The sequence below is a fragment of the Monodon monoceros genome, unplaced genomic scaffold (assembly GCF_005190385.1).
Source record: "Monodon monoceros isolate NGI ecotype Baffin Bay Population unplaced genomic scaffold, NGI_Narwhal_1 Super_Scaffold_22, whole genome shotgun sequence".
Lineage (NCBI taxonomy): Eukaryota > Metazoa > Chordata > Mammalia > Artiodactyla > Monodontidae > Monodon > Monodon monoceros.
This window is the reverse complement of record NW_021703779.1, coordinates 89,797,746-89,810,780: the sequence shown is the minus strand read 5'-3', so window position 1 is coordinate 89,810,780 and position 13,035 is coordinate 89,797,746. Positions and strand designations below refer to the sequence as shown.

Sequence of the window (13,035 nt, the reverse complement as noted above, 5' to 3'; positions counted from 1 at the left end):
CCCACATACCTTTAAGATCTCTCTAGCACTGCAGATTATACAAATCTCATTCAAAAGAAATATCCTGACTTCTAAGTACGTTTTATAATATATGGAAGAGTGATACATTAAAAAATTTGACACTGCAAAATCGCCTATTTCCTACAGTTCAGTTAGAATTGTATTCATGTTTCTCAAGTCATCATACCATGTGTAATATCTTTCTTTAATGAACAACAAATAAAAGCCATGGGGAAATTTTAAGGCCTTTATTTTGGTCCTTTAGGTATAAAGAAGCTTCATTAGTAGGTAACTACTATATTTCTGTATCAGGTTAATTTGGGGGAATAAGTTGTATTATCATCCATTTTTTTAAGTAAAAAGGGTATTTTTTTCTAAATAATTTCTACCAACGAGATTTAGAGTTGAGGTTTTAGACATCTCATGATGTCAGCAGGTGTAATATCTTCTGCATTTAGTTTAAACAGCATTCAATTTAAAAGAGCCAGGAGAAAACACTCACCAGAAACACTAAAGGAAGTTTAGAGGGAGATGCACAAAACAAGCCACACATTTTAAAAAATTAATTGTATGCTGTATGTTCACACATATGAACTGTCCAGAAATTGACAGGCTTTTAGTTTTTTAAAAAGTATGTATACTTAAAAGAAGAGGGGGGGAGAAGGGAGAAAGAATGAGAAAAAGGCAGCCTTTCAACATTAAAAAAGCCACAAATCTCGGATTCTAATTTAGACCAACATTGTAATGGCATCATAAAAGAAGTAAACTGTCACTGTATTTTTTTTAATTTTGAGTTTCTTTGTTAGGAAGAACCATCCTAATTCCTTTTCTACTACAAAAGATATATGTGGAAGCATCTGAACCACCCCAGCATAGATGAATATGTAGCATTATGTGTAAGATATCCCTTCATATTTCAAGGATATGGTGCCTTTTGCGAGAAAGTCGGTGTGTAACTAAAAAAGGTTCAGATTTTTAGGCTTAAATTTTCTTAGGGATCAACCTTTAAGTTTTGAACTTGATTCTCCTCATCTGAGTTATTAGAGATGAAACAAAGTACTTCATGGGGGAGGTTCTCATCTTCCTAGCAGTTGGGTTAAGCAGGAGAGGTATTGGGTTAGCCAAAAAGTTCGTTTGGGTTTTTCCGTAAGATGGTATGGAAAACCCAAATGAACTTTTTGGCCAACCCAATAAGTTGAAGAAAGGAGTCATACAGCAGTAGCACTAAGCAAAATTTACTCTGAATCAGCACTGCTGGAACACATGCTTTAGGTCCCTCACATTAATGGATTTCTAAAAAATAATTTATAATCCTTCTTAAATAAATATCTTTCTAGTCTCTCAAATAGAGCTGCACATTTAACTCATTTCTAAATCAAAACAACTGGGGAGATTCTATTCCCATATAAGTCATTACAGAGTATTGAGTAGAGTTCCCTGTGCTACACAGCAGGTTCTTATTAGTTATCTATTTTATATATAGTAGTGTATATATGTCAATCCCAATCTCCCAATTTATCCCTCACCCCCCCACCGTTTCCCCCTTGGTAACCATACATTTGTTTTCTACATCTGTGACTCTATTTGTAAATCAACTATACTCCAATAAAAATCAATTTAAAAAAAACAAAACAACTGGGAAGTATAAGTAAATTTAAATATTCAATTTCTTAAGGTCCTTATTTGTTTGAATTCCATGTTTTAAAAATCATACTCACCACAAGCAATTGACAGGTAAACTTGAGAATCTGGTGTCTGATGTAGGATGCGAAATGGAGCTACTTTAGCAGTGGAGTCTAAGACTGAATCCAGAGTCCCAACCAGAAGCCCTATTGTAATAAAGAGACTGTTGAAACAAGGATTTTACAAGAGATAAAATCAATATCGCTTCATATGACTAACAACCAATGTTTTTTTTTAATTTCTAGCCCAAAGCTTCCTTATAGAGATTTTTCTTAAAGAAAAAATATACTCAGAATGAAGAGATTACGCTGCTCCAATGTCAGTAGTTCTTGAAAATATTATCTTTCAATAAAAGAATAAGTCAGGTTCAGTTGTCTAAACCTCATGATATATTTGCAGCACTTATTTACCTCCTTTACGAGGTTGTGTATAGAGCAGATAAGAATGTAGATTCTGGGGTTTCCCTGGTGGCGCAGTGGTTGAGAGTTTGCCTGCTGATGCAGGGGACACAGGTTCGTGCCCCGGTCTGGGAGGATCCCACATGCCGTGGAGCGGCTGGGCCCGTGAGCCATGGCCGCTGGGCCTGCGCGTCCGGAGCCTGTGCTCCGCAACGGGAGAGGCCACAACAGTGAGAGGCCTGTGTACCGCAAAAAAACAAAACAAAACAAAACAAAAGAATGTAGATTCTGGTACCAGAGATTACCTAGGTTTGAATCCTGGCTCTGGTACTTACTTGTGTCAACTTGAGCCAGTTGTAATTACGTTTTCTTCATCCTCATTTGTAAAATAAGGGGGTAAAAATGGAGCCCACCACAAAAGGTTGTTGTAAAGATGAAATGAGTTATTATTACACATAAAACACTTAGCACAATGCTTAGCACATAGCAAAAGACTCAGTGTTAGCTAATACTATTATAAGAAAACAATGGATATTTAAACAAGATAAAAAACCTTGATTAATTAAAATGCTTAAGTAAGGGGAATTTCTTTTTAACATTTAATTTCTCAATTTGGAATTCAAGGCTTTGATCATTTAGCTTTTTCAATTTAATTATCTGATATTTCCTACTCCTCCCTAGAATAAAGTTCGCTGTTTTCTTAAACAACTAATTTCTCCCTTAAAGTCTTTGCTAAGCAAGTCTCTTTTTAACCTAGAAATGCTAACGCAAGTCTTGTAGCCCAGTCTGGCTAATCCAAATTCTACATTTTCTTCAAGACCCAATTCCCCTATGAAATCCTCACTGGCAACCCCAAGCAATTATGCCTTCCCTTTTGTCTGATTACTTATGGCACTTAAAGTCTATATGACACAACCTAGAATTCTGATTATTAGGCTAGTTATTACAACTACTTTCTAAGTGCTTCATGTGTATTTATCTTACCTCCTTATCTAGATTATTAGTTCTCTGGGGACAATAACCATGTCTTCTACCTCTGGGTTTGTATCCCTAACTTTCAGCATATTGCTGGACACAACAGGAGCAAAATTTGTTGACTTAACTGTATCAGTGAGATGGCTGAAGTACATAAATTTACCTTCCTTTTCTGGAAGCTTTGATTGGTTGAGTGTTTGTTTTACTTTATGAGGCATTCCTCTTTTATTTAGCATATAGACTTAGAAAAAATAAATCAATTATAAAACAGGCCTTTGGCTATTTTCCTATCTTTACCCACTTAAAAGGAGTTAAGACTTCAAGCAAGCTTTGAATGAGAAGATAGGTAGGTTGGCAGATGTGAGGTAGGAAGTTATTATAAGCATAGAAGGAGGTAAATTAGAAGACTAGGAGATAGAGCAAAGAAATAGAGAAATTTGGCTCAGCTGAAAAAAAAGGGTGCGAAAGTAGATGTAGGAATTGGTAAAAAGTAAAAATAGGGGTCACAAATGCAGCATAACATCAATTAGCAATCTTACAGAGGGTTTTGATAGTGGAGGCCAAGTATCAAGAAAGATTTTGGCAATCACAACATGTGCAGATTATAGAAAGAAGAAATTATCTGGACTTCCCTGGTGGTCCAGTGGTTAAGAATCTGTCTTGCAATTCAGAGGACGCTGGTTCGATCCCTGGTCGGGGAACTAAGATCCCACATACCGTGGGGCAACTAAGCCCACGTGCCACAACTACTGAGAACCCGCCTGCCACAAACTAGAGCCCACGCCCTCTGGAGCCTGCACGCCACAACTAGAGAGACGCCCGCGCACCGCAAGGAAGAGCCCGCATGCCGCAACTAAGACAACGCAGGCAAACATAATAAATAAGTAAAGTTTGCATAAAAAAAGAAATTATCTGATATGAAAAAGCTTTAATATGAATTGAAGACTAAGAAAAAGAAATATGAACATCCAAACAAATATTATGAAAGAGACAGTACCAGGGAAGAGAGAATGGGAATGAAGAGAAGAGACAGAGGAAGTGATTATATATCAACTAATAATGAGGGAATTACTGAAGAGCTTGAAGATAAAAGGCAAAATCTATCACTTTCAGAGTGAAAAAGTGTAAGAAATTGGAGATCTGGCTAAGAGATCAAGGATAAGGTAAGAAAAGTGGAAGTTGGTGAAAGATAAAGAAATAAACGTGGGGGCTTCCCTGATGGTGCAGTGGTTGAAAATCTGCCTGCCAATGCAGGGGACACGGGTTCAAGCCCTGGTCTGGGAAGATCCCACATGCCGCGGAGCAACTAGGCCCGTGAGCCACAACTACTGAGTCTGCGCGTCTGGAGCCTGTGCTCCGCAACAAGAGAGGCCGCGACAGTGAGAGGCCCACACACTGCGATGAAGAGTGGCCCCCACTCGCCGCAACTAGAGAAAGCCCTCACACAGAAACTAGGACCCAACACAGCCAATAAATAAATAAATAAATAAATAAATTTTTTTTAAGTCTTTAAAAAAAAAAGAAATAAACGTGGGAGCTAAACATATGCAGCTGGCTTCTTCAGAGCAATGTAATTGAAATTATTCGGGAAATGGAAAAAAGGAGGATGTTCTCAGTTTGAAGATGGGAAAGTGAAAATACTAAAATAGATAAAAGAGTGGTAGTAAAAAACAACCAAAAGAGGTAACTATCTTCAGGTTGAAAAAATGGAATCAAGTGTATGAATGTCTGTTTATATAAATAAACATGCAATACCTTGACAAAACTGTCAAAATAAAGGAGTTCAAACAAAAGCATTCATTAAACACGGCGCTGTTAAAGCTGCTGGATTTGGCTTCCCAGAATTTAAGATCTAAAAAAGCTTTCAAAAATTTTTTTTCAAATTTGCGAGGAAAATCATTTATTTCATGTTTACCACATTTTAAATAAAAGTAGCTCAAATTCTACTTTCTTCTTTATATATCCTAGAAAAAGCAGTATTAGAAGAATGAGAAAAAGAACAAAGAGGTAAAGAAAAGTTTGGCTCAGCTGAAAGTTAACAGTGGGAGTGTGGATGTTTGAGGAGGTAGAAAGGAAAGGAGAGGCCACAGATAATCATTCCTGAGTAACAATAACAATTAGCTCTTTGATAGAAAGTTTGAGACTGGGGACAGACAAAGTGGTCAAAACCACTGGCAGAAAAGGTCATTTTTTTGCAACAGAAATGTTTGCAAGATTATAAGTGCTTTACACTACGTAGAAAGGAAATTGTTCGGTTTTTGTACGTGCTTTAAATCAGGCAGTTAGTGTAAAATCATGCAACAAATAATTTGGAAGCTAGTGCTAGAATACATTTCTAGTCACTTGGGGAAGTCTTCCAGCGCATTAAGCTATAATCATCATCAAGTCCCTGCAAGTCATTTAGGAATTAATATGTGCCAGTGTCTGGGTTCTAAAAGTACAAGAAAACAAGCAGACAACTTCGGGTTGCCTTTCCATACACACAGAGGTTTATCATCTGACAGCCTGAATATCCAAGGTCATGAATCAGCCTACATATGGGAAGTTCTATAGCAATATTAAATTGGGAACAGAATAGATACGGTCTCTCAGCTGCATGACAGAACAAGAGATTTAAAAATATCAAGAAATTCAAATCATTCTTTGAATGTCTATAACTGAGTAAGGTATCAGTGTTCTAGACCCTATTAAAGGTCTATGTGGTTTTGGTAGCATCCTGACATATAAGTAGCAACAAACTTCTTAAGGAAACTCATCACCATAAGTGATGTGAAATACTTTATTAAATGACACAGCAAGATAACAAAAAAAGCAAGGTTCTGTGATTTTAAAAAATAGGCAATTTACAGGTAATGATTATTGTTCATGAACCAGTTATTTGGATGGATAGAGATAGAGCATCACTGATGTCAGAGATGAAAAACACCCTAGCATGTCATGTAGTACAACTACCCATACATTCGTCTGTTCTATGGTATCCCTGATAGAAAGCCTGGCTTTTTCCTGTAAACTCCAGAGTTCTCCCAAGGCAGCCTATTGCATTGGTGGGAATTTCTACTAATTAGAAAGTTATTTCTAAAATATTTTATGGTTGACCCTTGAACAACACAGGGGTTAGGGGAGGTAACCGCCACACAGTCAAAAATCTGCGTATAACTTCATAGTCGGCCCTCCTTATCTGCGGTTCTACATCCTCGGGTTCAACCAACCGCAGATCATGTAGTACTGTTGTATTTATTGGAGGAAAAAAACCCACATATAAGTGGACCTGCACAGTTCAAACCCCATGTTGCTCAAGGGTGAACTGTATATATCCAGATTTTATAATCAGGGCTGGCTTTATGAGCTTGTGGCCTGTCCATTAAGGCCTCATGCTCAGAAGGGCCCTGTGCTTGCTTTAATACGCTACTGTCACCCATCTTAAAATTCTAAATTTTTGAACAAAGAGCCCTGCATTTTCATTTTGCACTGGGCCACACACATTAGGTAGCCAATCCTGGTTATAGTGGTTATCTCCAGGCAGCAGGATGATGGGTGATCATTACTTTCTTTTTTACACCTACACATATTTTCTGAAATTTTTACAATGAACATTTTTTAGCCCTTAAGATAGAAAAATGAAGGTATTTCTTATACACTTAAAAAAAAGAAAAAGGAAGGTCTTTCTTAGGATAAATAAAATGCTATTCAATACTTCCTTGCAACTTTGGGATAACACAAAACATATGCTCTATTCAATATGATGGGTCTTCAAGTATTATTATAGTTACCTTGTCTCCCCTTGCTTATTCTTCTCGCCTACCTTAAAATATACCTAGTTCTTTCACCAGTTTATTGCATGAGATTGTCTGGAACTCTTATTATTTCTTCTATCATTCTCTTAACACACCTATTTGTCAAAGTCTCTTATGAAATGTGTCACTCAAACCTGAATACCAGGTAAGATCTGAACAAATGCAGGCTTTTTATATTGTGGGCTACATGGTTCTATTAATGCTGTCAAAGATCATACCAGCTTTTTCAGTCCCTATGTCATATTATTATCATACTAAGCTTGTGATCAACCAATCCACTGTGATCTTCTTCACAAACATAAACACCAACCTAGGTATTCTCTGTCCTGTACAGCTGATTTTTTAAAAAACCTAAATGCAGTTTACATTTACCTATGATAACTTTTAGCTCACTGATTTTAACTGAGCATTCTAACTTGTCAAGTTCTATCTGAATCTTGATTTTACCTTCTATGATAGTGATTCTCAACCCTAACTGCAAATTTGAATCATTTGGAGGACTTTTAAAAACTCCTCAAGCTCGACTTTTAAAATTACTAAAGCCTGGAGATTCTAATTTAATTCATCTGGGACAGGGCCCGGGTATTCTGTTTTTTCCTTAACTTTGTATTATAAAAATTTTCAAAAACAGAATAATAAACTAAAACTTCTATGTGCCCATCACATAACTTCAATAATTATCAACATTTTGCCAATCTTCTATCATTAATCCCTCCTAGAGTATTTTAAAGTAAATCCCAGATATCATATCATTTTACCCATAAATATTCCAGTGTCATTTAGTTTGTTTAAAAGGTTCTCAGTTGAATCTACGGCCAGTGTTGAGAAAACTGATCTATGGTATTAACTGTCCCTTTCCATTTTCAGACACCTGCAAATTTGATAAACATTTCTTTTTTATATTAGGTTAATGATAATGATGAACAAGTAGGACCAATAGCTGAGTGTTGGAGGAAGGGCCACTATAAAAGAGCCAAAGCTTGAAGATGGTACTCATTATCAATGTGCTAGTTTAGTACACTTTCATTTGACAAGTGGCTCTTTCTGCTTGTAAAGTAGATTGAGGACACTGTGTAAGGCAACACTGCTCTAGCTACAGAAGTCATTAAAATGAACTTCCTAATACAAACAAGATTTAATTTCCATTCTAAGTAAAATGTTAGATTATAATTTGGGGCCATAGAAATGATTACTGGAACTTTATAGTGGATTCTATATCTTGCCTTAAGTTGCCGTATTTACAAAGTCAAACAAGTACACCTTTACTGAATTTTTTATAATCTCAAGTTCATTAAAAGTTGATGAACAAACTAATTAGTAAAATGACAGCACTCTTAGTAGGAAATACATTCAAATAGGAGAAAGTAGTGTTCTCAGTAGAGGTTGTAGGTTTTCCTGTTTCTACTGCTTTTGCTGCCAGTTCTAAGTCCTTAAAACAAGACTGTGAATGCTTATTTTACAACTATCCAATAGCCACAGCTGACATTTTGAAAGCTGCCAACTTTACACTAAGAGCTTTGGAAAACTGTTAATAAAAATAACTCTTTTGTCCTGTTTTCCCTCTCCCTTCATTTTTTTAAAGACATTTACTTGAAAACTAGATATACCTAAGCTCTCCTTTCCTTCCCTAACTGAAATTTTTGTTTCATTAAAGGATTTAGAATTTTTTAAAGGTAAGTAACTGATGACATAAATGGCAGATTACAGTGTCATGGGGATAAAAAAGCATACATGAATTATTAATCGAATCCAGCTATACTTCTAAAGATTAAAACATAGAGAAATATGAGAATTGTTACCATCTTTATTTACAGCACCTTAATACACTTCAAGACTTATGCATCACTGTACAAAATGAGTAGCCCTCAGAAAATTTTTAAAAATACAACATCTGAATTCCCAGGTGCAAAGCAAAAAGCACGTGTGGCAGCAAATGAAAACTCATACATAGCACAGTGCTTTAAAATCATTATTTAAAAGAACTAAAGCTGGCCCCATGATTTTGGTTAGTTTAAAACAAGAGAAGAACTAATGATTAAAACTTCACTTTTTTATACTGGAGTGAGAGAGGAAAAAACAAGACCATCTAGGCGGGAATTGAAATGGCAGTGGAGACAAAAAACAACAAAGGTTTAATTCTCAGGTCCCTTTGATATTCTCTCTCTGGTTTTCCGGGTTTTCCTCTTCTATAGATGAGGACATTGCTCTTCAACAACCTTTCTGGTTGCTAAGGGCACTATATCTTGAGTCTCATATTTTCAACCACAAATAAATGAATCTGGAGTACTTGCTGTGTCCCCAACAACTTCCATCTTTTGCTTTTTCACTACCATATTATTCCTCCCACTTAGAATGTCCTCCCCAGTTCTCTCTACCAAACCACAGCCCAGATATTGTTGGTGCTGAGAGATGGCTGATTTAATTTTAAAAAACAATCCAAACTGGCTTTTGGCAAGTTGCTCCACAGATGTCACACTGGGATTCTGCCACCAGAATACCACCTATTGTTATTAATCACTGCTTTTAGGAAATCTTTGTATCATTTAACAGGACATTAGATAAGCATACTTTACACCAGATCTGGTCCTGGAAAATTGCTTTGGGAGTTTCAAATACTTCTCATGCATGACTATTTATAAGCCACTCAAACCAGGCTGATGTTATTACTGACTACCTCAATAATTACGTTTTTTGCTTGCTTACTTGTTTATTGTTTGTCTGTCCCACCAGATTATAAAGTCTGTGGGGGTAGAAACTATTTCTGTTTTATTCATCACTGTATACCCAACACCCAGGGCAGTAGCCAGCTACTACCCATTTCTCTGCTTCCCTTCACAGTGAAATTCCCAGACAGAACTATGTATATTCACTCTGCTCCCAAAAACCTGCTTGGCTCATATACTCTAGTCCCTCTGGTCGCTGCGCATAGGTTACCTTAAAGAAGTGTTCCTACACCAAATTTATCTAAAATACCAATCCCCTCCCCTCTCTATTACTATACCTTACTTTATTTTTCTTCATATCCTTTACTGCCACCAGCCATATATTATTTGTTTATTTGCCTCCCTCAACTAAAATGTTAGCCCCATGAGAATGGGGATTTTGCTCTGCTCACTGCTGTTATCTCTAGCACCTAAAACAGTGCTCGATTTTTAGAAGACACTAGGTAATTATCTGTTGAATGAATGTATCTTGTAACATCACATTTAGGATTTACTCTTACCTGTTGTGCTCATATGACAGCAGCAAAAGGTGAAAAACTGGGCAGATTTTCTAACATCAAGGTAATATAAAATCCATGTCATAGCTGTACAGCAACATGGTAAACTTTATAGTGCCCTTTATTTTATTAATTTTTAGCTTACTTTACATCTATACTCCTTCCACAACTGTCCACCAGAAACACGGGCTCTCACCAGCTGAATCATTATTTCTTCTTCAAGTATTATGTTTTGAAAACTGTAACTAAGATAACTAAAGTTATACATACTCTTCAATACCACTAAGACAAGTGATGCTTATACTTGTATCTACAGAAGCACTGTTTGAGAACTTCTGGGTTTGGAGAAATTGTAGGTCAAAAAGAAATTCTGTCCTGCTATTTTATTCTAATTGCTGTATATTATTTTGATTAAAAACCATAGATGCAGGAATTCCCTAGTGGTCCAGTGGTTATTACTCTGCGCTCTCACCGCCGAGGGCCCGGGTTCAATCCCTGGTTGGGGAACTAAGATCCCAGAAGCCATGCGGCCAAAAAACCACCAAAAAACCCATAGATGCATAGTCATTATCATATCAAAATTCTTGAGTGATTAACTATCAGTGTTTTGATTTTGTAGTGATATCACTGCATATTGTATATACTCAATGTTACTACTCCAAATCAATTTCTATATACAACATGGGAAAAGTAATTACTAGGGAAAATGGTACAAATATAGATCCTCATTTGGTCTTCGGTAAAGAAAATGGCACTTAACATCTTGTACCTTCATTAATAGATAAATGAACTTCAAATGTCTATATAGTTGCTCGAAGGTTTCAAAACTCATTTGACTCACATAACAATGCCATGAGATAGGGAAAATAAGTTTTGTTCCCATTTTACAAATGACAAAACAAAGCCTTTGTAAAACAATTACAACTGAATAGACACATAAAAATATTAAAGAAACAGGGAAGATAAAGGAAGCAGGGTGAATGGGGTAGGTGGAATCACTGGACTAGGTGGTGTATTCAAGCATTTGTGGATTTTAGCTTGTAGTTGACTTATTTTTAAAAATCTCATAGGGTAACCCCTGGGGAGGGCAAACCACACTGTGCTCAGTTCCCTCCCTGGGACATTTTGATACAGGTGAAATCAAGTAAAAAATTATCTTTAAAGATCTCTTTGAATGATATAATAAAGAACAACTCTGTAGGTTTTGAAAAATGAAGGATGGTCAGTATCAACACTTTTAAGTCTTGATTCTCTTTTCATTAGAACGACATCTACTTGACAGCAAATATTAATTTCCTACTTACATTATAAATCTCCAATATCTTAACAAAAAAATAAGAAAAGAAAGAAAGAAAAGAAACCAACCTAACTGCATACAATCTACATCATTATTACTTTAACGTAACTCTTGAGGATTGAGGATTCAGGACCCTAAGGTAAACTGGAGTGGTGGTTTCCAGCCTATGCTTCAGGGAGGAAAGACCCCAGCAGCAAGCAGGGGAAGGGAAAGGGAGAGAGAGCAGTGTATTACCAGGTATCTGAAGAAAGGCCCAAAGCTTATAGGCATGCAGTCAACAATCCTTCCAATGGAACAGGATAGAAAGCCCAGAGATAAACCCACACACATATGGTCACCTTACCTTTGATAAAGAAGGCAAAAATATACAATGGAGAAAAGACAGCCTCTTCAATAAGTGGTGCTGGGAAAACTGGACAGCTACATATAAAAGAATGAAATTAGAACACTCCCTAACACCATACACAAAAATAAACTCAAAATGGATTAAAGACCTAAATGTAAGGCCAGAAACTATCAAACTCTTAGAGGAAAACATAGGCAGAGCACTCTATGACATAAATCACAGCAAGGTCCTTTTTGACCCACCTCCTAGAGAAACGGAAATAAAAATAAACAAATGGAACCTAATGAAACTTAAAAGCTTTTGCACAGCAAAAGGAAACCATAAACAAGACGAAAAGACAACCCTCAGAATGGGAGAAAATATTTGCAAATGAAGCAACTGACAAAGGATTAATCTCCAAAATATACAAGCAACTCATGATGCTCAATATCAAAAAAACAAACAACCCAATCCAAAAATGGGCAGAAGACCTAAATAGACATTTCTCCAAAGAAGATATATAGATTGCCAAAAAACACATGAAAGGATGCTCAACATCACTAATCATTAGAGAAATGCAAATCAAAACTACAGTGAGGTATCACCTCACACCGGTCAGAACGGCCATCATCAAAATATCTACAAAAAATAAATGCTGGAAAGGCTGTGGAGGAAAGGGAGCCCTCTTCCACTCTTGGTGGGAATGTAAATTGATAGAGCCACTATGGAGAACAGTATGGAGGTTCCTTAAAAAACTACAAATAGAACTACCATATGACCCAGCAATCCCACTACTGGGCATATACCCTGAGAAAACCATCATTCAAAAAGAGTCATGTACCAAAATGTTCATTGCAGCTCTATTTACAATAGCCAGGACATGGAAGCAACCTAAGTGTCCATCAACAGATGAATAGACAAAGAAGTTGTGGCACATATATACAATGGAATATTACTCAGCCATAAAAAGAAACGAAATTGAGTTGTTTGTAGTGAGGTGGATGGACCTAGAGTCTGTCATACAGCATGAAGTAAGTCAGAAAGAGAAAAACAAATATCATATGCTAACACATATATATGGAATCTAAAAAAAAAATGGTCATGAAGAACCTGGGGGCAGGATAGGAATAAAGATGCAGACCTACTAGAGAATGGACTTGAGGACACGGGAGGGGGAAGGGTGAGCTGGGACAAAGTGAGAGAGAGGCATGGACATATATACACTACCAAATGTAAGGTAGATAGCTAGTGGGAAGCAGCCACATAGCACAGGGAGATCAACTCGGTGCTTTGTGACCACCAGAGGGGTGGGATAGGGAGGGTGGGAGGGAGACGCAAGAGGG

The 13,035-nt window shown here is 36.8% G+C and overlaps 1 protein-coding gene across 4 annotated transcripts in view; it reads right to left on the bottom strand.

Moving 5' to 3' along the window:
* TBC1D8B (TBC1 domain family member 8B) overlaps positions 1 to 13,035 on the bottom strand; it is an 86,491-nt gene that overhangs the window by 68,343 nt on the left and 5,113 nt on the right. For all 4 annotated transcript variants that reach the window (XR_003796433.1, XM_029241112.1, XM_029241114.1 and 1 more), the window contains exon 2: positions 1,719 to 1,829. Coding sequence is in view for 3 of the 4 variants with exons in the window: in XM_029241112.1 (XP_029096945.1) it covers positions 1,719 to 1,829 (111 nt within the window). In the remaining variant the exon portion in view is untranslated. The remainder of the gene's footprint in view (positions 1 to 1,718; positions 1,830 to 13,035) is intronic.